Consider the following 19,920-nt stretch of genomic DNA (forward strand, 5'->3'; position numbering starts at 1 on the left):
TGAGAAAATTAAGAAATAAATGCCTGTTGGGTGCCTGGGTGACTCAGTCAGTAAGTGTCCTGACTCTTGATCTCAGCTCAGGTCTTCTTGATCTCAGGGTTGTGAGCTGTTTAAAAAAAAAAAAAAAAAAAAAAAATTGCCTGTTGAAGAAGTATCCATTGAAGGTTGCTTTCAGAATTATGAAATCTGACATCACTAAGTTATATTAAGGAGCTACAAGATGTGAAACTTACCTTGAATAGTTGTATGCATTGTGACAAGAGCCAGCATTTATGCAGAAGAGCATTGTTTTTATTTGAATCTGAAAACACATAACAACATGTTTACCAAGTAAATAGATAATTACTTTGAGGCATGTGTGTGTACAGTTTTAAATTACAAAAGTTTTTGTATACATCTTTATGTTTTTGCTTGTCATACTTTTCTGTTTTTCCTAGTTTTAAGAAAAGACTGAGAGTAATGAAATTACCCAAAATTTTGAGGTCATTCTCTAAGTTTTGTAGTTTGGGAACACCTGGCTTGCTCAGTTGGAAGAGCAAGTGACTTTTGATCTCGAGGTCGTGAGTTCGAGCCCCATGTTGGGTGTAGAGATTACTAAAAAACAAACAAACAAACAAACAAACTTAAATATATATGATTAAATTTTGTAGTTTGAATTGAATTAATTCCTTTGCCAGGTGCCTTTTAAAATAGAACTAAGATAAAAACAAAAAGAATTATAGTACGTTAGAAGTCAGTAATTTTTTTTTTTTCACATCAACACAATTAGTCTAGTTTTCTTTTAAAATATAATAAAGTCCTAGGGACACGTGGGTGGCTCAGTTGGTTAAGTGTCCGGCTTTGGCTCAGGTCATGATCTCACAGTTCATGGGTTCAAGCCCTCATGTCAGGCTCTGTGCTGACAGCCCAGAGCCTGGAGCCTTCTTCAGATTCTGTGTCTGCCACCCCCCCAACCCCTTCCTGCCCCTTCCCTGCTTGTGCACACTCTCTCATAAATAAATAAATATTAAAAAGTAATAAATCCTGCAAATAGTTACTTGCGAGAAGCATTACAACATGAATTTTGTGTTTTTATTTTTTGTAATACTACATGTGCAAGTCATGGGAGAAAGACTTATGTAGTATTTAGAGTTGGTTCCTTCTTAGAGTATAAGTACCTGGTTTTTTTTTTAAGTGGTATTTCCACATTATAGAAAGCAGAAGGGGAAAAGAGATGCAGTTGTTTCAGCCCCTGGCCTATCTGATGCTTGCGTTTTGTTTTGTCTTTTTTTTTTTTTTTTTTTTATGCTTGCATTTTGTTGTATATAGCTACCTAGTGTTTTTCATTTGTTTAACCTGCACATGCTTTTATTTTATTTTTATTTTGCTTTTGTTTATTTTAAATGGTGTCTGTAAAGGTGGCTGTCGTAGTGTGCGTACAAGTGTATTTTGTTTTTTTCACATAATTAAATTTTCAAGTCTGAATTGGTTAATGTAGTAAATGTCGTTAGTTTGTGGAAGTATTTGAGCAAGACAGTCTGAAAACCTGAAAGCTTTGCAGATGTATTTGTGTACTATGTTAGTCCTGTGGTTTAATCTTCCTGTAACTGGTTGGGGGTCAGAATATTAGCTATTAAAGGAAGAAAGCAAAAGAAAATGATAAAGTATCAGTATCTGAGAAAAATCAGTAAGTCAAATGAAGTTTAGTTTTGTGAAGTTAAGAACAAAACCAAATCTGCATTTACTCGGACTACAGAGATGCTCTTTTGGAGAAAAACATGTTTGTTTTGTGTACTACCTTGTTTTAGAATGATTTTAATTTTCTTGTTTTTTTTTAATTTTTTTTCTGCCTTCCTTCCCCTGAATTTGCCTTTTTTTTTTTTTTAAAGAATGCAAGGCCAGAAACTGTCACTAATGATGATGAAGAAGCCTTAGATGAAGAGACAAAGAGAAGAGATCAGATGATCAAAGGGGCCATTGAAGTTTTAATTCGAGAATACTCCAGTGAGCTCAATGCCCCCTCACAAGAATCTGACTCTCACCCCAGGAAGAAGAAGAAGGAAAAGAAGGAGGACGTATGTGTTACTTGATTTCTGACAACAGAGTCATTTCTACGGTTTACTTTTTATGGTGTCACTCTTGTGCTTTCATTTCATTTTCACTTTCAAGGGGAAAATAAAATGACTAGCATTTATAACAATATACAGTTAAGCCTAATTTGACCATGTTTAATCAAGTAACTCATGAATTTTTTTACCAAAATGTTTGTTTTGTGTGTTTGAAATGCACTGGCATGGATGCTTGTATTTATCTGTGGATTCAAATTTCATAAAGAAAAAACCTTAACTCACGAAGTAGAAGCTGGTACTAAGGGACAAAGGAAGTTTTTTTGTTTTTGTTTTTTCGGCCGTGAAGGGGCTGGCTTTGCTTTGTCTTACTCCCTGATACTGTTCTATCCCTGCTCTAAGCAGGATACCAGATGTCCTTCACTGAGGATTTTCACCCATTCTTTGATTCTTAGCCACGTTTTCTTATAAACTACTGCTTATTTCCCTCTGTGGACAGTAACACCACTGAACTTCTAACTGGAGGACTGTGAAAGAGTAGTACAAGATGAAACACTCCTCCCCAGGGTATTCTAATTTACCACTCTTTGCCTGCCTACACTAATTAAATAGTAAGGAGTCCAGGTTGAAAGACAATTTTTTTTTTTTAATATTCATTCCTTTGGATAAATTTAGAGAATTATGGGGAGTATTTTTTTGAAATATTGGAAGTGTCTTACGTGCATAGATTATATGTGCCATGAAAGAGTACTGTGAAACATACACTCTAGTTTTTAAAATGAAGGGGTAGTTACAGTCATTTTATTTTAAATTTCAGTGCCTTATTTTATTCTGAATTTCATTTTCAATTAGCTTTCTGGACAAATACATTTTTATCACTTGGCTTGTTTTTCCTTATGTGACCTTAAAAACCTGTCTAGTGAAATGCCAGTTGTTGGGAATGGGAATTGATAGTCATAAGGTAGTTGATGGTTTAGAGTTTGTTCTTCCTCTTCCAGCGTTAATGGGAAGGGAAAAAATTACTAGACATATTTGTTTGTTTTGGGTTGGGAGGAAAGAATCAAATCCTGCTGTATGGCAGGAATTATGGGTGAATTTTGTTGGTATGATTTTTTCCTGGGTTTGGAGGAAAAAATCCTGCTAGTGAGACTTTGCTTATTCCATTGCCTGGGGGAATTGGAGGGTGAGGAGGTGGTAGGTGACAGGAGGGATTAAAGAGAGTGAGTGAAATCTTTTTTATTAAGTAATTTGAAATCAAGAAAATGCCACAGAAATCTTGCATTGCTTATAGTATAAACATACAGAGCATTGTTGTGCAGAGTAATGTTAACTCATTGCTTTTTTTTTTTAATCTTTGTGGATTTTTCCGCAGATTTTCCGTAGATTTCCAGTGGCCCCACTGATCCCTTATCCACTCATCACTAAGGTTCGTTTACATTGACAATGACTGTTTACTGCTAATGGCCAGATTTGTGATTCTTGTTCATCTGACATCTCATTATTTAACTTAGATCACTAGATTTCTTACTATATAAGTTCTGTTTGTTTAGTTACTATCTATTTGTAATGTGTACAGAATATCTAACTTCTAGTTTTAATATATTTGTATTGATGTAGATTGATCTATAATGCGTTCTCTCCTATCCCCCCCTATCTTTTTTTAGGAGGATATAAATGCTATAGAAATGGAAGAAGACAAAAGAGATCTGATATCCCGAGAGATCAGCAAATTCAGAGACACACACAAGGTAGTATTCTTGTTTTTTCACTTGATACCAATCTAGACTTTTTACAGAATCCAAAGCAAACAGACAAAAAAAAAAAAAAATCAACCTTACATTAGAATATAATTTTAAATGCTTTTTATAGGTTAATTAATATCTAGATAGAGACAAAGAAACAGAAGACCATACCATTTTAAAGTGGTCCTTGACATATTGTGCTTAGTTGTTGCAGTTACTGACTACTCTACAGTCACCTCACTTGAGTATGAATAAAAGCTAATTTTACTTTTAGATTTTAACATGAACATCAAGATCAGATTTAAACTAGATTCAGTGGGGCAGCAGGATAACCTACACTGTAGTGTATTGCTGGGGGCATTTATTTAACTTAATCGTAGGAAAACCTTTGCTTTAGGGCCAAGATTGAAATTTAAGATTTATATTTGTGTAGATTTAAGTTGAGAGGGGGAGATTTTAAAAAGTAGGTCAGTGGTTACCAGACTTACCAAATTTTAGATGCATGGAAGAACTGTAAATTCCCATAAAGCTAATCTATTCATTGACCCCCACCATTATGATAGAGATCATATGGTGACTAATGCAAGATGAAACTCTCAGCTTGGAAAGTAACAAGGAATAGGATGTAAGTATGAGCTTCTGTTTTTTATTATATTTATGGATGCCCCCTCAGAAAAATATGCAAAGGGGTAACTGGCTTGGAAATGGGTATTTGTGCATAGTAAATCCCACTCACGAGTTTTGCCTATTGAAAGCTTCTCTCAATGACAGTGCATCTGTGAGTGTTCGCTGGTGTTGAAGGTGATGCTTATGGACGGTAAAATGCAAATATCGCATGAAATGTATTTTCATGTTAGAGATAATAAGATGTTACTGGTTATTACTCAAAATACTGAGTGATCTTTAACTCAGTGAAGTGTTAAGTGTTCATTTTTTCTTTTATACGATCTTCTTTTTTCTTACTGCTTTCCAAATCCCAAGTTGACAATTAATGCTATTGAATCAGTGCTGCTGAACACTTATTATCCAGATGCCCAGCCCTAGCTCACATACACAGTGCTTTTCTGGGAACTAAGTATCTAAAAGCACAAATAAAGTTTTCCCAAATTAATTTTGAGTTTAAATGGTAGTCTGTGGGAAGTCATTAGTTGGGATACTTTTGGGATACTGTGGGATACTTTTGGTTAGGTTCAATACGCAAATTCAGGGCCTGAGTAAGCTTGAAAATGGTATACGGTTGTGTGTGTGGTTTACCCCCTTGTTGTTATTTGTTAAACCCTGTCATGTCATTGGTAAAGTATGATGAAATTGTGTTTTTAACAAATTAATTCAAAAGATATTTGCTTCAGAGTTTGAGAAGCTGTCAGGCATTTGACTGCCTTAGACTTACTTCACTGTTGTTGGGGGTGGGGGGTGGGGATGTTTTGAATTTCCAAAATGTATTTTAAAGAAAGATCAAAATGAAAACAAAATATAGTTCTTTTTGTTGGGTGGTATGGTTAAAGGGGACATTTGAAACTCCAGTAACAAAAAATGAGCTCAGTGAACCTTTGCATGTTTTGGTATGAGTTTATTAAATAACCACGGACTGTCAGGGTATCAGCGTGGCAGGGGGCGTCCATTTACAGCACGGACGAGTCTGAAGAGAGACTAAGGTAAGATTTATGATTTTTTTTTCCTGTCCTTTCCTCTTCATTATTTCATTACTTTCTTACATCCTTTTAGACTCACTTCCATATTCTCTTTCTCTAGTGTTTGTCTTAAAATATATATGTGTGTGTGTGTGTGTGTGTGTGTGTCTACCTACTGCATATAGATTGTTTTAGAAGTGCATTTAGTATGGTCCAGATTCACTCACTTGTGTATTTACTTAGAACAAAACTTTTGAAATGAGTTCTGAAACAAATTATTATTTACATTAAGTGGAACTATACATCTAAAAAAGAAGTAGTGCAGTGAATAAGCAAAAGTAAAAACATTAAATCCTACAAAAGAGATTATTATTGGAACAGCTAAAATAGATCTGTAAGTATCTATTATCTCAGAAATAAACATTTCTTTATAAGTGTATGACACTGAGGTAAGTTTTGTGTAGTCTAGCCTCATTTTACAATACAAATTTTTATAGTCCATTAGAACTGTTTCAGACATTCTAATTTGCCCCTTTAAATAGTTTTCAGTTTCTGTCCTCTTTCTACCATTTCTTTTCTCTTCTCTTTGTAACTTCAGTGTATTCAGTCTTGGCTTTGCCTACATTCTCCTTTGATATAGACTGGCACAGCAGCTGAATATATTGATTTCTCATGCATTAGCTTCTCTTTCATAATCCTCTGTCAGTTCTCTGAACCATGAGCGAGAGAAAAAGAGTATGACAGGTAAGATTGCTTTTTAAAGTTGTTTTAAATGCTTTACATGACTGAGAAAAGACAAAAAAAAAAATGCACATTTTATTGTTGCAGTTTAAATTTCTTTTCGGTGACACTAAACATGGAACCAAAGGGATAAATGTATTCTGTTTTCGTTTTGTTTTTCCTGTTTGGGTTTTTCTTTTTTTTCTTTTTTTCGGAGTTTGTGTAGAAACCGTGTGGTACACTGGTAATCTTGTCAGGGTACAAACTTGGTCTGACTCTGTTATTTGGTTTATTTGTGAACCATGTACTTGCTCTTCCTCCCAGAAACATAGCTTGTAGGCAAGGTTAATCCAGTGTTGGCGATCCATGTCCTAGCACAGCATCTGTAAGTTCATATGCAATCGTTCCTTCCAAGGATGGATTTATCACTGTTGATATATTTTTATTGTCTTATAGGCATAATGGGCATAAATATGTTGCTTTTAAAATTAAGTGAAATGAGACTATTACAATTATGTACATTTTTGCTTGAAGTGAGTGTATTTTCAAACTTTTTGTATTTGGTGGGCTGTCCATCTTGTAATGGTGGGAGTAAATGTTTCCATTGAGATAATAGGGCAAATCTTGGCTGAATTCAGCTTATCTTTTGGAGGGTGGGCAAACCAGAGGGTAGAAGATTATTTGTATTACAGTGACCTGACTCTCCTCCCCCACCTCCCCTTTAAAACCTTCAAGTAGTAACCTTTTACGTAATGGGAAGTCTGGGGGTTGTATTTAGTATCAGTAGTAAATCAGTAGTTGCACTGGTTTACAGAAATTCATAATGAGAGGAATTACATTTTAGCTAAGTGATTGTATTTCTAGATATTATTTTTAATCACCACATTCCTCATGGTCATTTTAGTTGTTACGTAATCATTGAGTGGCCAGCCACACTTGACGCAATCTCCCAGCATCCAAGATTGGAGATTCCTGGTCTGTGTAGAGTATCTGGGTTTGCACGCAATCTATATAGTCTTGTGATTGCTTCAGTTTAATTTGCCAAGTAAAACCACAAGTACTTAATATTAAAGTACCAGTGGTTTGGTTATTTTTGTTCCCCATATTGGGCAATGCGCCGGGAAATATCTGAATACTGGAGCTACAGAGTTAACTCTAAAAGTACTTTTATTGGTTTCTAGAAACTGGAAGAAGAGAAAGGCAAAAAGGAAAAAGAAAGACAGGAAATTGAGAAAGAACGGAGAGAAAGAGAGAGGGAGCGTGAAAGGGAACGAGAAAGGCGAGAACGGGAACGAGAAAGGGAAAGAGAACGTGAACGAGAAAAGGAGAAGGAACGGGAGCGGGAACGAGAACGGGATAGGGATCGTGACCGCACTAAAGAGAGAGATCGGGACCGAGACCGCGAGAGAGACCGGGACCGCGATCGGGAAAGGAGCTCGGATCGGAATAAGGACAGGAGTCGATCAAGGTAAGGTTTGGTGGAAGTTACTGTTTGCTGATTGCTTCAGTAGAACTGTACGTTGTTACTCTCCACACTGTTTATGTTTCTGTGAGGAGAGAATTTTCTTAGCCACAGAGCGTGCCTGGCTTACTGTCTCACGCACGTAAGCATTGGTTCAAGTAACGGTTTTCAACTTCAGAGTTAATTACTGTCTGAAGCCAGGATTTACACGGACACAGAATGCAGCCACTCTCCACCCAGTGTTCTGGGAAGACATGAGTCCCTGTTGTCTCCCTGGGTCGGTGGGCATCTTTTCTGTTTACCATTTCATTGAGGTCCCATGTCCTGGGAAATCAGCTCTAGGACCACTGCTTTTAGCCACTCATGTCTGTATGTGGTCCTGTAGCCTGCTGTATGGCCACAACTCCCCCCGCCCGGCCCAGCTCTCAATTTACTCTTTATTTAGGACTTCTAGTTAATTTCACCTTGTTTTATTATTTTTCTCCTTAATTTTGTTGAATTTGATGAATCATCTTAAATTATTTAGGAATGAGGTAAAGAAAAAATGAACAAAGGAAGCAAGTGGGGAAGGATGAAAAACTCACCTTTTTTCCCCAAGCTGGTTTTCAGATAATACATTTCTGTGTTGTAGGTTTTCACCTGATTGTAACCAAAAGGAGGTCCACTTTTAGTCCACCAGTTGCTGAAACTAGAAATCCAGTGTCCTTAATCTTTAGTGGGCATTAAAATCTTTTAACTTCCTCTGCTGGAATAATCATTATCCTCTTGAGTAACCGTTATTGAGAATTTGACATATATACAATAGCATACTTTTACTACAGATATGAATACATAAACTATTGTTTTATGTACTATGTACATACATATATTTGTATTTAATGAGATCCATGGCATCATACTACATATATTCTGATTTTTTTTTTTTTATCACTTTGACTTAAATATTGGAGGACACTTCATTGCTGGTAGATACAGTTATAATTTATCCATGCAACATGCTCTTCTCCACATCTTTGCCAACATTTGTGTTCTTTGATCACTAGTTGGGTAGACCATCTTTTAACTTGTTTGTCAGTCCTTGGTATTTCTTATATGTGGGTTTGTCTGTTTTCTGAAATACTGATAAGCATTAATGCTGAATTTAGAATGCAGTTTAGAATTAGGGACTAGAATTATATTGTGTCTTTCTGGTGAATGTAGAGGAGTTTACAATTCTGCAGAAATCAAATGCTAAATTCTGGCCTGTGATTTTGTGTATTTTGTAATATATATTGTCCTCCTTTCCCTCGGTTTTAAAGGAAAACAGAGGGATTGACAGACTTTGTAAATCTTTTGTTTATATAGAGAAAAGAGCAGAGATCGTGAAAGGGAACGGGAGCGGGAAAGAGAGAGAGAGAGAGAACGGGAACGAGAAAGAGAACGAGAGCGCGAGAGAGAGCGAGAAAGGGAACGGGAACGAGAGAGAGAGAAAGACAAGAAGCGGGACCGAGAAGAGGATGAAGAGGATGCTTATGAACGAAGAAAACTTGAAAGAAAACTCCGTGAGAAAGAAGCTGCTTACCAAGAGGTAAATTGAGGAAATGCTTTAAATTTTTTTTAATTAATTAAAAAAATTTTTAACGTTTATTTATTTTTGAGAGAGTGTGCGCGTGCGCAAGCGTGAACAGGAGAGGGACAGAGAGAGAGAGTAGTGGGGGACAGAGGGTTCAAAGCAAGCTTTTTGTTGACAGCAGAGAGTCTGATGCGGGGTCGAACTCCCAAACCTTGAAATGCTTTCAGTTTTAAAGCTTTGCTAGTCAGTAAGCTAGTCAAACATGTTGGGGCCCTTTGCTTACATTTGTGAAGCTTTGGCAATTTTTTTTTTTAGCGCCTTAAGAATTGGGAAATCAGAGAACGGAAGAAAACCCGGGAGTATGAGAAGGAGGCCGAAAGAGAAGAAGAAAGAAGAAGAGAAATGGTAATTATTCTAGGTTGATAAGTGATTTTTCAAATAAAAAGCAGATCAAATTCTTTACCATTAACTAGAATTAGAAGTAACTTTATAATTAAAATGTATAAGCTCTCAGCATAGATTACTTAATTTTTACATATTTCAAATAATCTTCAGACAATTCCAGACCACCAAAATCTTTCTTACTCTTATTTTTCACATTTTTGCTGCCTATAAACAAAATTACCTTTTGGCAATACCACTGAAGTGAATCTGTCATAGAGGAGGAATGTGTAAAATGATTAGTTATAGAACATTCTTTGATTAAGAATCTGCAACATTTTGAATTTGAAGAGGCATTGATACTGTTCTGTATTGGTGTAGTATATGTGGATGAAGGGAATCATGCCATGAGAAGACCTGTTTTTTTCCCTCTTGATGTTTTTATTTAAATTCCAGTTAACATACAGTGTAAAGAAAGACCTCTGTTTTTATAAATCAAAATTATTATCTTCAGTATATAGTATTTACGAATTACTTTTTTCTTTATGCTCTGTTTCTTTTAAATACATGATAATCATAAAAATGAACCTTTACATTTTGCATTCACGCTATTTGATAAACGATAATAGTAAAGCAGTTCGCATAGGCCGTTACTAAGTAGAATGACAAAAGATTTTATATAGTATTTGTTTTAGTGGCATGTTCCATGCGTTCTGTCTTTGCCAGAATTTCATGAAGGTTTCTTTATCTCCAGTTTGGAGATTGTTCTTCCAAAAACGTCACAGAACTTAGGAATTTTCAAATAGCTTTTGAACATGAAACATAGAGGGAGTATTTGTAAGTAACCAAAAGAGGGTGCATGCAGCAACTAGATAGATAGTATGGGTTTTCTGTGTAGTAGATCCATAATGCCAGAGAATGAACGTAATTTCAGTTCTCCTGAATTGGTGCTCCCATTCTGGAATTTCTTTCTCATCGCTAGGTTAGAAAATAGGAAGAGAATAACATAGTGAGAAACAGTTAAAATAAGAAATGTTTGCCACGAACAACATGGTGGAATAGATTTGAAGTGATTCTGCTTCTTAACAAGCAAATCTGAAATCTGTCTTTCTAGAGAAAAATTTCCTATTATTCTTTGAAAGCTTTAAAAAAGTCCAGTTACAAAAGCAGTTACGTGCTCATTATATAAACATAACCGAATAACAAGTATATGATGTAAAAAGTGAAAGTTTCTACTCCTCAAGACTGGTAACTTATGTTTGTATTTTTAGTATGTGCCTCATGCACCATCCTGTGTTTTATTTAGATATTTGTAAATTTTGTCGTTTCTACTTGACAGCCTGTTTTCGTTTATTTGACCCATTTTGTGTGTACATTATATCCCAGCCTTGGGCTTGTGCTGGGTACTGGGCACACAAGAGTAACTCTTACTTCTAACTTTAGGTAGGTAGTTACTGTAGTGTGTGTGTGAGTGTTTAAGGTATGGTAAATGTGTGTTTACAGTATTTAGGGAGTACAGAAAGAACGACTAATTCTGTCTGGGGGTAGGAATTTGTGATGGATAGATGGTTAGGTTAGGGAGGTGTTTACAGAGAGGTAACATTTGAACTGGATGAAATTATTAAAATTTTACTTTAGTCAAAATAATGAACTTTTATTATATTTAGAAGCCTAGCATTATCTGCTTTGTGTGTAGATACAAAAGTTGTTGATATAATAGATGAGAATATAAATTCTAAGTAAATATTTATTTACTTATATTGTATAGCTTTATGTAATTGTTACCTGTAAGTGCTATTAAATATAATTATATTTGAAATTCCAAAAATAAGAGAAAGTCCTATACTTTAATGGTTTGTGCACTCAGAGTTAGATAGGTGTTACATTGATTGATTGATTGATTGAGGGAAAGCGTGCGCATGCACAAGTCGGGGAGTGACGGGGGTGAGGTGGGGAGAACCTTATGCAGACTCCATGTCCAGCACATAGCCCAATGTGGGGCTTGATCTTATGAACCTTGAGATCATAACCTGAGCCAAAGTTAAGAGTTGGACGCTTAACTGACTGAGCCACCCAGGCACCCCTAGATTTTTATGCGTGAACATGATTTGGATTTTCAATTCTACATTTTATAAAAACTGCTTTCTATAGCGTAATACCCTACAAATGAAATGTAGAATTTTTTTTTTTAATAGATTCTATAAAATAGCTTACAATTTTGTTTCTTCATATGCTCAAGTTTCATTACCATATGTTGAAGATTATATTCAGGGAGTAAATACTATATGTGGCATACTGTATGTGCTTTTTGCAAGGATAAGTCCTTAATCTGACTTGTTTCAAGAGTAAAGGATAGAATATATCTAATGTTATTTAAATTAAATATATCAAGTACATGAGAATTATAGTATTCAAGTGATATGGATGAGAAAAATCTATTTCCCAAGAAAGGAGGAGGGGCTAACAAATATGACCTTTTAAGGGGGTAACCTAACATTACCCACATGTTAATTTTGTACACTTTGTCTTCAATTTTCTCACAGGCAAAAGAAGCTAAACGACTAAAAGAATTCTTAGAAGATTATGATGATGATAGAGATGATCCCAAATATTACAGGTAAATAAGCCTTGCTTTATGAGCTCACCTTTTAGTATTAGCCTTATGTTCCCTACCAGAGCAGACAGGTTCACTCAGTGGGATAATAAAGAAAATCTGCATGTTCTACCTTGTAATCACCCCCATATTTGATATGTTGTTTTGGGGAGTACAGGGGAGAACTGTTGGAAAGAGATCAACAATTCTATCTTTTTTGGGGGGTGTCCATGATAGTATTAAAACCGCTTAACTTTTTTCATGTGTTTTAAAGAGGTCCAGTTTTTATAACAAGTTATAACTAGTTTTTGTTTTTTAAATTTTTTTAACATTCATTTTTGAGAGTGAGACAGAGCATGAGTAGGGGAGGGTCAGAGAGAGTGGGAGACACAGAATCAGAAGCAGGTTCCGAGATGTCTGTACAAAGCCCGAGGCGGGGCTCAAACACAGGGACCACGAGATCGTGACCTGAGCTGAAGAAGTTGGACACTTAACCCACTGAACCACCCGGGTGCCCCAATAGCTAGTAATAACTATTTAAGGTGGTCTAAAAATTTTTGTCTTCAAGGATTTCAAGAATGTTACGAAGCCAACCAAACACCATCCCATCCGCTGCCCAATTGACATATTTTTCTGAAGTGAGGGTTGTAAAGCCTACCTTTCCTCCTCCTGTAAACTCATGTTCCCATGGCATTTCTAAACTACTCTTAGGGGCGCCTGGGTGGCTCAGTTTAGGGTCCGAATTTAGCTCGGGTCATGATCTCACCGTTCGTGGGTTCGAGCCCTGCATTGGGCTCTATGCTGACAGCTCAGAGCCTGGAGCCTGCTTTGGGTTCTGTGTCTCCCCTGCTCTGTGCCCTCCCCCACTTGTGCTGTCTCTTTCAAAAGTAAACATTAAAAAATAATAATAAACTACTCTAATTTTAGTGCTGTGACAGTAGTGTAAATTTGTTTGCTTTGTTCCCCTTCCTCCATCCCAAACTATAATTTCCCTGAAACTATGGACAATATTGTGATTTTTTTTTTTTTTATCTCATGTACCTGACGTGATCCAGGCATGTAGGGAAGGCATTTAATGTGTAATTTTAATATACTCACTGCACATAATTAAAACATTGGAATTAACAATTTTTTTTTTTTTTTTTTTTTACATTTTATTTATTTTTGATAGAGACAGAGCACAAGTGGGGGAGGGGGGCAGAGAGAGACAGACACAGAATCCGAAGCAGGCTCCAGGCTCTGAGCTGTCAGCACAGATCCCAATGTGGGGCTTGAACTCACATACTGAGAGATCATGACCTGAGCCCAATTCGGACGCTTAACTAACTCAGCCACCCAGGTGCCCCTGGAATTAGCAACTTAAGTGCACGCCAAGGATTTGACTTTTTAGAAAAGGGGAAAAAAGTCAGTAAATTATTGAATTGTAAAATCAGTATTACAGAATTTCAACATTCTGGGATATGTAATAAACTGCTGGGTAGGGAGAATCTCTTGTTTTCTGTTGATTCTGCACTACTTCCTTCTAGGATGTTTTCCATTATGGAAAGAATTGATTTAAATTGAAGGTAAAGAACGGGGCGACTGGGTGGCTCAGTCGGTTAAGCCTCTGACTTCAGCTCAGGTCATGATCTCATGGTTCGTGGGTTCGAGCCCTGCATCAGGCTCTATGCTGACTGCTCAGAGCCTGGAGCCTGCTTCGGATTCTGTGTCTTCCTCTGTCTCTGCCCCTCCCCCACTCACGCTTTGTCTCTTTCTCTTAAAAATAAACAAACATTAAAAAAAAAGAACTATTCTTCATGGTACTCCTTGTATTAATTTTTCACAACTTGGCATCCAAAAGAACACAAGTTATGTGTCAGGGTTTCTCTCTGTAATAAGTACAAAATGAGAGCTTTCTTTCATCTGAAAATTGCTTTTCTACTTGTTTTAGATACTTATTTAAAATGACTTGAGGCATCTGAGTGGCTCAGTCAATTAAGTGCTGACTCTTGATCTCAGCTCCAGTCGTGATCACATGGTTCCTGAGATCGATCCCCGAGTAAGCACTGAGCCTACTTGTGATTCTCTCTTCCTCACACACTGCCCTTTCCCTGCTCTTGTGCTCATGTTCTCTCCCTCTCAAGATAAACTTAAAAATGAACAAATAAATAAAATGACTTAAGAATGAGTCATGGTGGTAAATGAGAAGACAATGTTTCCTTATTAAACATTACCAGGTAGCACATTGTCTTGGGTGTTGGTGTTCTGCAGATAAAGAACAGTAACACATTTTTCATTCTTTTATCATATAGCTTTTAGTATTTAAAGAAGATACTTCTGGAGAAGATACTTCTGTTAGGTTTATTGGCTGATGTGAATGTTAAGGCCTGTTATGTTTTACTTTTGCAGAGGAAGCGCTCTTCAGAAAAGATTGCGTGATAGGGAAAAGGAAATGGAAGCAGATGAACGGGACAGGAAAAGAGAGAAGGAAGAGCTAGAGGAAATCAGGCAGCGCCTTCTGGCTGAAGGACACCCAGATCCAGACGCAGAGCTCCAGAGGGTGAGATAATATAACATTCACAACAGTATTCTTATAAGGGAGATGCAGCTTATGTTTCATGTATCTTGCTGGTTTTGGGGAGGATATTGTCTTTTTCTTTATTCTATCATACAAATCACCAGTGTTAGTTGATTTACAATTTTAATTCTAAACATCTTCCAGCTGTTTTCTTCCTTAATTTCTGTGAATATTACCTAAGTTAAAGGAACGTCATCTAAGAAAACATTTATAGAAATCTGTCCTTCCTGTAATGTGCGTTGACACTTCCTGACTTTTGTGGGTTGAGTTCCTTTTCTCATTGCCACCTGAAATCTTTTATTTCTTAAATAAATTGAAGATGTTTTCATGAACAACTTTTCACTTTAAAAGGAAAACAGAGGTGCCTGGGTGGCTCAGTCAGTTGAGCATCTGACTTTGGCTCAAGTCATGATATCACAATTTGCAAGTTCGAGCCCCATGTCGTGCTCTGTACTGACAGCTCACAGCCTGGACCCTGCTTTGGATTCTGTCTCCCTCTCTCTCTCTGCCCTTTCCCCACTCATGCTCCGTCTCTTTCTCTCAAAAATAAGTAAACATTAAAAAGATAAAAATATTTTTAAAAAGAGGAAATGACTTTGTTATAGGACATAGCATATCCCTTTCTTTTAAGAATAGAGTGTGTTGGGAACCTGGGTGGCTCCATCAGTTAAGCGTCTGACTCTTGATTGCAGCTCAGGTCATGAGCCCAGGGTTGTCAGATCGAGCCCTGTGACCTGATCCGCACAGGGCGTGGAGCCTGTTTGAGATTTTCTTTCCCTCTACAGCTGGTGTTCTTTCTCTCTTAAAAAAAAAAAAAAAAAAAAAAAAAAAAGAACAGTGTGTCACTTTAGAAAAGTGCTTAGTTCTTAATATATTATGAAGCTAATAGTATTGTAAACTTTTTTTTAATGTTTATTTTGAGAGAGTGCATGAGCAGGGGGAGGGGCACAGAGAGAGGAGAGCTAGAATCCCAATCAAGCTCTGTGGTATCAGCGTGGAGCCCACTCTAGGCTCGAACTCACAAACTGTGAGATCATGACCTGAGCCGAAATCAAGAGTCAGACGCTTAATCAACTGAACCACCCAGGTGCTATGATTTGTGGTTGCTTTTTAAATGTCATCACACTGGCATATGTATATCCTACTAAGATAAGTTTTGTAAATGGGATTATAATTTACATGCTATTTTCTTTTTTTTTTTTTAATTTTTTTTTTCAACGTTTATTTATTTTTTTGGGGACAGAGAGAGACAGAGCATGAATGGGGGAGGGGCAGAGAGAGAGGGAGACACAGAATCGGAAACAGGCTCCAGGCTCTGAGCCATCAGCCCAGAGCCTGACACGGGGCTCGAACTCACGGACCGCGAGATCGTGACCTGGCTGAAGTCGGACGCTTAACCGACTGCGCCACCCAGGCGCCCCTACATGCTATTTTCTAATGTGCCTTTAAATAGAGTATAATCTTCCACCCAGAATTTTGCCAGTGTATAGCCTTTATGTCTTTTTTTTATACCTTGACCATCGTAGTGTGTTGTTAGTCTTTTAAGTCCTTACTATTGTAACATTCAGATTAGGTGTGTTTTTATGCTTTGATTCTCTGTCAGTGAGTTTGAATGCCTTACATTGTTTAGTTGTCATTGTCCTACTTTGTGAGTTGATAGTTTTATGGCATCGAGTCATGTCATGCACCAATTATTAATTGTTACATAGTTAAGGATCTTTTTGCCCTGTTTTTCTGTTTCATGCTTAGAGAAATTATTGATCTATTCACTCAAGTTTTTATAATGCTTTTAATGGTTATTTTGTGTGTGTGTGTGTGTGTGTGTGTGTGATCTTTCATGATTTCAGGGAGAGTGTTCATTTTGACATATAGGCTTTATTTTTATTTATTTATTAAAGTGTGGGTTGGGGAGGGGAAGAGAGTCTTAAGCAGGCTCAAGTCCCAGCTTGGAGCCCGATGCAGGGCTTGATCTCATGACTGTGAGATCATGACCTGAGTTGAAAGCAAGAGTTGGACACTTAACCAATGGAGTGACCCAGGTGCTCTGTTAATAGGCTTTTAACTCCAAAAAATTTTCCCCATTTTTTTTTTTTTTTTATATGTTTAGATTTGAGAGAGGGAGGGCAGAGAGAGATGGAGACAGAATCTGAAGCAGGCTCCGGGCTCTGAGCTGTCAGCACAGAGCCCAACGTGGGGCCTGAACTCACGAGCCTTGAGATCATGACCTAAGCTGAAGTCAGATGCGTAACCAAATGAGCCACCCGGGCGCACCCTCCCCATTTCTTTTCCTGTTCGTGAATACAAAAGTGACTACCGCCCTTAGCCATGACCTAGAAAGAACAAATAAAAAATCTTTTAAGATTTTATTTTTAATTGATCTTTACACCCACTGTGGGGCTCAAACTTATAACCCCAAGATCAAGAGTTGCATGCTATACCGACTGAGCCAGCCAGGTGCCATAGAACAAATGAGTTATGACCAAGCTAGGGTTTGAGTTCCCTCTTATGTATTATCTATACTGTTCTAAAATAAAACTTTGGGGGGTGCCTCGGTGGCTCAGTCAGTTGGGCGTCTGACTCTTGATTTTAGTTCAGGTCCTGATCTCATGGTTGGTGAACTTGAGCCCCGCGTCAGGCTCTGCACAGTGCATAGCCTGCTTGGGATTCTCTCTCCCTCTTTCTTTGCCTAACCCCTCCAGTTCTCTCCCTTTCTCTCTCCCTGTCTCTCAAAATAAATAAACATTTAAAAAAAAAATGAAACTTTGAGCTATAATTTCTTTAACAAAAATATAAAAACCTATCTTTTCATTTTGAATTCGCCACCTATTATGTATTTACCTTTGTTTTATCTGAAGGGTATAAATAACTGTATATATAAATGTTAAAAATGAAAAAACATTTTGCAGAGTACCTAACATACAGATTTATGAAGCTTTCTGATTATAGAAGCAAGCAGTGTTTCATTATTCCTAGTGAGAAAGAAAAAGATTTTTTTGAAAGATAATATAATAAAAAAGCTGGTTGAGTATAGTTGTGATCTGTTAAAGTTAGTCACGTTATCTTTTGGTTTTAGATGGAACAAGAGGCTGAAAGGCGCAGACAACCACAAATAAAGCAAGAACCAGAATCAGAGGAAGAGGAAGAAGAAAAGCAAGAAAAAGAAGAAAAACGAGAGGAACCCATGGAAGAGGAAGAAGAGCCAGAGCAAAAGCCCTGTCTCAAACCAACTCTGAGGCCCATCAGTTCTGCCCCATCTGTTTCCTCTGCCAGTGGCAATGCCACTCCCAACACTCCTGGGGATGAGTCTCCTTGTGGTATTATTATTCCTCATGAAAATTCACCAGATCAACAGCAACCTGAGGAACATAGGCCAAAAATAGGACTAAGTCTTAAACTGGGTACGTTAGCATTTTCTTCCTTCTTTCCTTTATTTTTCCCCCCTGTATACACTTAAATTTTGCCTTAAGGAAAAAACATAAGTAATGTGCTGCTTGGTAGGTAGATAGAAAAATACTCAAAAATGCTTTTCTAGCTCACGATTGTTTTCGTAGTTCTACTAGTGCTCCTATATCTGCAGCTGCCTCAAGTTCTGAGAAGAAGTGAAAAGTTAAATTTTCTAGCACTTGTGAGTAGTGAGTTATTTTTTACAGTTGGGATCTTTCTCTGAGATTTGTGAAAGTATATTATGCAATGCTCTTGAGGGATGGTGGGTTGTAAAATGAAATGAAAGTTGAAGAAGTCATCATGCTAATACAGAATTTTTACTATAGGTGCTTCCAATAGTCCTGGTCAACCTAACTCTGTGAAGAGAAAGAAACTCCCTGTAGATAGTGTCTTTAACAAATTTGAGGATGAAGACAGTGATGATGTACCCCGAAAACGGAAACTGGTTCCCTTGGATTATGGTGAAGATGATAAAAATGCTGCCAAAGGCACCGTAAACACTGAAGAAAAGCGCAAACACATCAAGAGCCTCATTGAGAAAATCCCTACAGCCAAACCTGAGCTCTTTGCTTATCCCCTGGATTGGTCTATTGTGGATTCTGTGAGTAGCAAATTGTATTTCATTTTTATTGGAAGTAGTTTTTGATCATAGCATACAAACTCAGTTGATTCTATTAATGCCAAATACCGATGATAATTTGGCTGGCATCTTGACCTGCCAAGGAATTTAGGTAGACGATTCAGGAAATTCTTGGTGGTACTTAAAGTCTTCATAAACTACAAGCAAGTAATTGTATCTTGATACCTACCTGTCTTAGTTCAACTTGTGAATGATAGCATGCTATATTTTAGTCTTATGAAAAATCACTAACATTAGACTTTTTAGTAAATGTAATAAAAAGTTCTTTTAACTGAGTAACCATGCTTTGTTTTGCAGATATTGATGGAACGACGGATTAGACCATGGATTAATAAGAAAATTATAGAATACATAGGTGAAGAGGAAGCTACATTAGTTGATTTTGTTTGTTCTAAGGTTAGTCTTTTACTCCCTCCATCCCCAACATTTGTGTTATCTTTGAAATATTAGACACTTTCGGGGTGCCTGGGTGGCTCAGTCAGTGGAGCATCTGACTTCAGCTCAGGTCATGATCTCACGGTTTGTGGGTTCAAGCCCTGCATTGGGCTCTATGCTGACGGTTCGGAGCGTGGAGCCTGCTTCAGATTCTCTGTCTCCCTCTCTTTCTGCCCCTCCCCCACTCATGCTCTGTCTCTCTTTCTAAAAATAAACAAACATTAAAAAATAAAATAAAATATTAGACACTTTTTAAAATAAAAAAGTCTTGCAAAATTAAGTCTATGGTAGTTTCAGGTAAGAGATTTCATGGCTTCCACCCTATCTCATACCCTTATGCCATATGCTTTCATTTCAGAGGGTCAAGGAGAACAGATTTGCTGACTGCTGCCAGTTTTGCTCTCTTCTGCCCCCAAGAATGCCTTGCCACCACCTTCTTGTCTTAACAGTTAGAATGCTGCTGAAGTACAGTTGAGGAAGCTTTTTTTTTTTTTAATGTTTATTTATTTTTGAAGAGACAGCACGAGCAGGGAAGGGAAGGGGCAGAGAGAGAGAGAGGGAGGGAGACAGAATCTGAAGCAAGCTCCAGGCTACAAGCTGTTAGCACAGAGCCCGATGTGGGGCTTGAACACCTGAAACATGAGATTATGACCTGAGCTGAAGTCAGATTGCATAACTGCCTGAGCCACCCAGGCACCCCAAGTTGGGGAGGTTTTTG

At 37.3% G+C, this 19,920-nt stretch overlaps 1 protein-coding gene across 3 annotated transcripts in view; it reads left to right on the forward strand.

The window, feature by feature from the left end:
- Positions 1-19,920, forward strand: part of RBM25 (RNA binding motif protein 25) — a 61,289-nt gene that overhangs the window by 35,076 nt on the left and 6,293 nt on the right. For all 3 annotated transcript variants that reach the window (XM_047864664.1, XM_047864663.1, XM_047864662.1), the window contains 11 exons: positions 1,869-2,054; positions 3,418-3,471; positions 3,710-3,793; positions 7,320-7,606; positions 8,945-9,167; positions 9,468-9,557; positions 12,077-12,150; positions 14,515-14,665; positions 17,757-18,081; positions 18,454-18,728; positions 19,065-19,163. In XM_047864664.1, the coding sequence (XP_047720620.1) occupies positions 1,869-2,054; positions 3,418-3,471; positions 3,710-3,793; positions 7,320-7,606; positions 8,945-9,167; positions 9,468-9,557; positions 12,077-12,150; positions 14,515-14,665; positions 17,757-18,081; positions 18,454-18,728; positions 19,065-19,163 (1,848 nt within the window). The remainder of the gene's footprint in view (positions 1-1,868; positions 2,055-3,417; positions 3,472-3,709; positions 3,794-7,319; positions 7,607-8,944; positions 9,168-9,467; positions 9,558-12,076; positions 12,151-14,514; positions 14,666-17,756; positions 18,082-18,453; positions 18,729-19,064; positions 19,164-19,920) is intronic.

Source organism: Prionailurus viverrinus, chromosome B3 (assembly GCF_022837055.1).
Source record: "Prionailurus viverrinus isolate Anna chromosome B3, UM_Priviv_1.0, whole genome shotgun sequence".
Classification (NCBI taxonomy): Eukaryota; Metazoa; Chordata; class Mammalia; order Carnivora; family Felidae; genus Prionailurus; species Prionailurus viverrinus.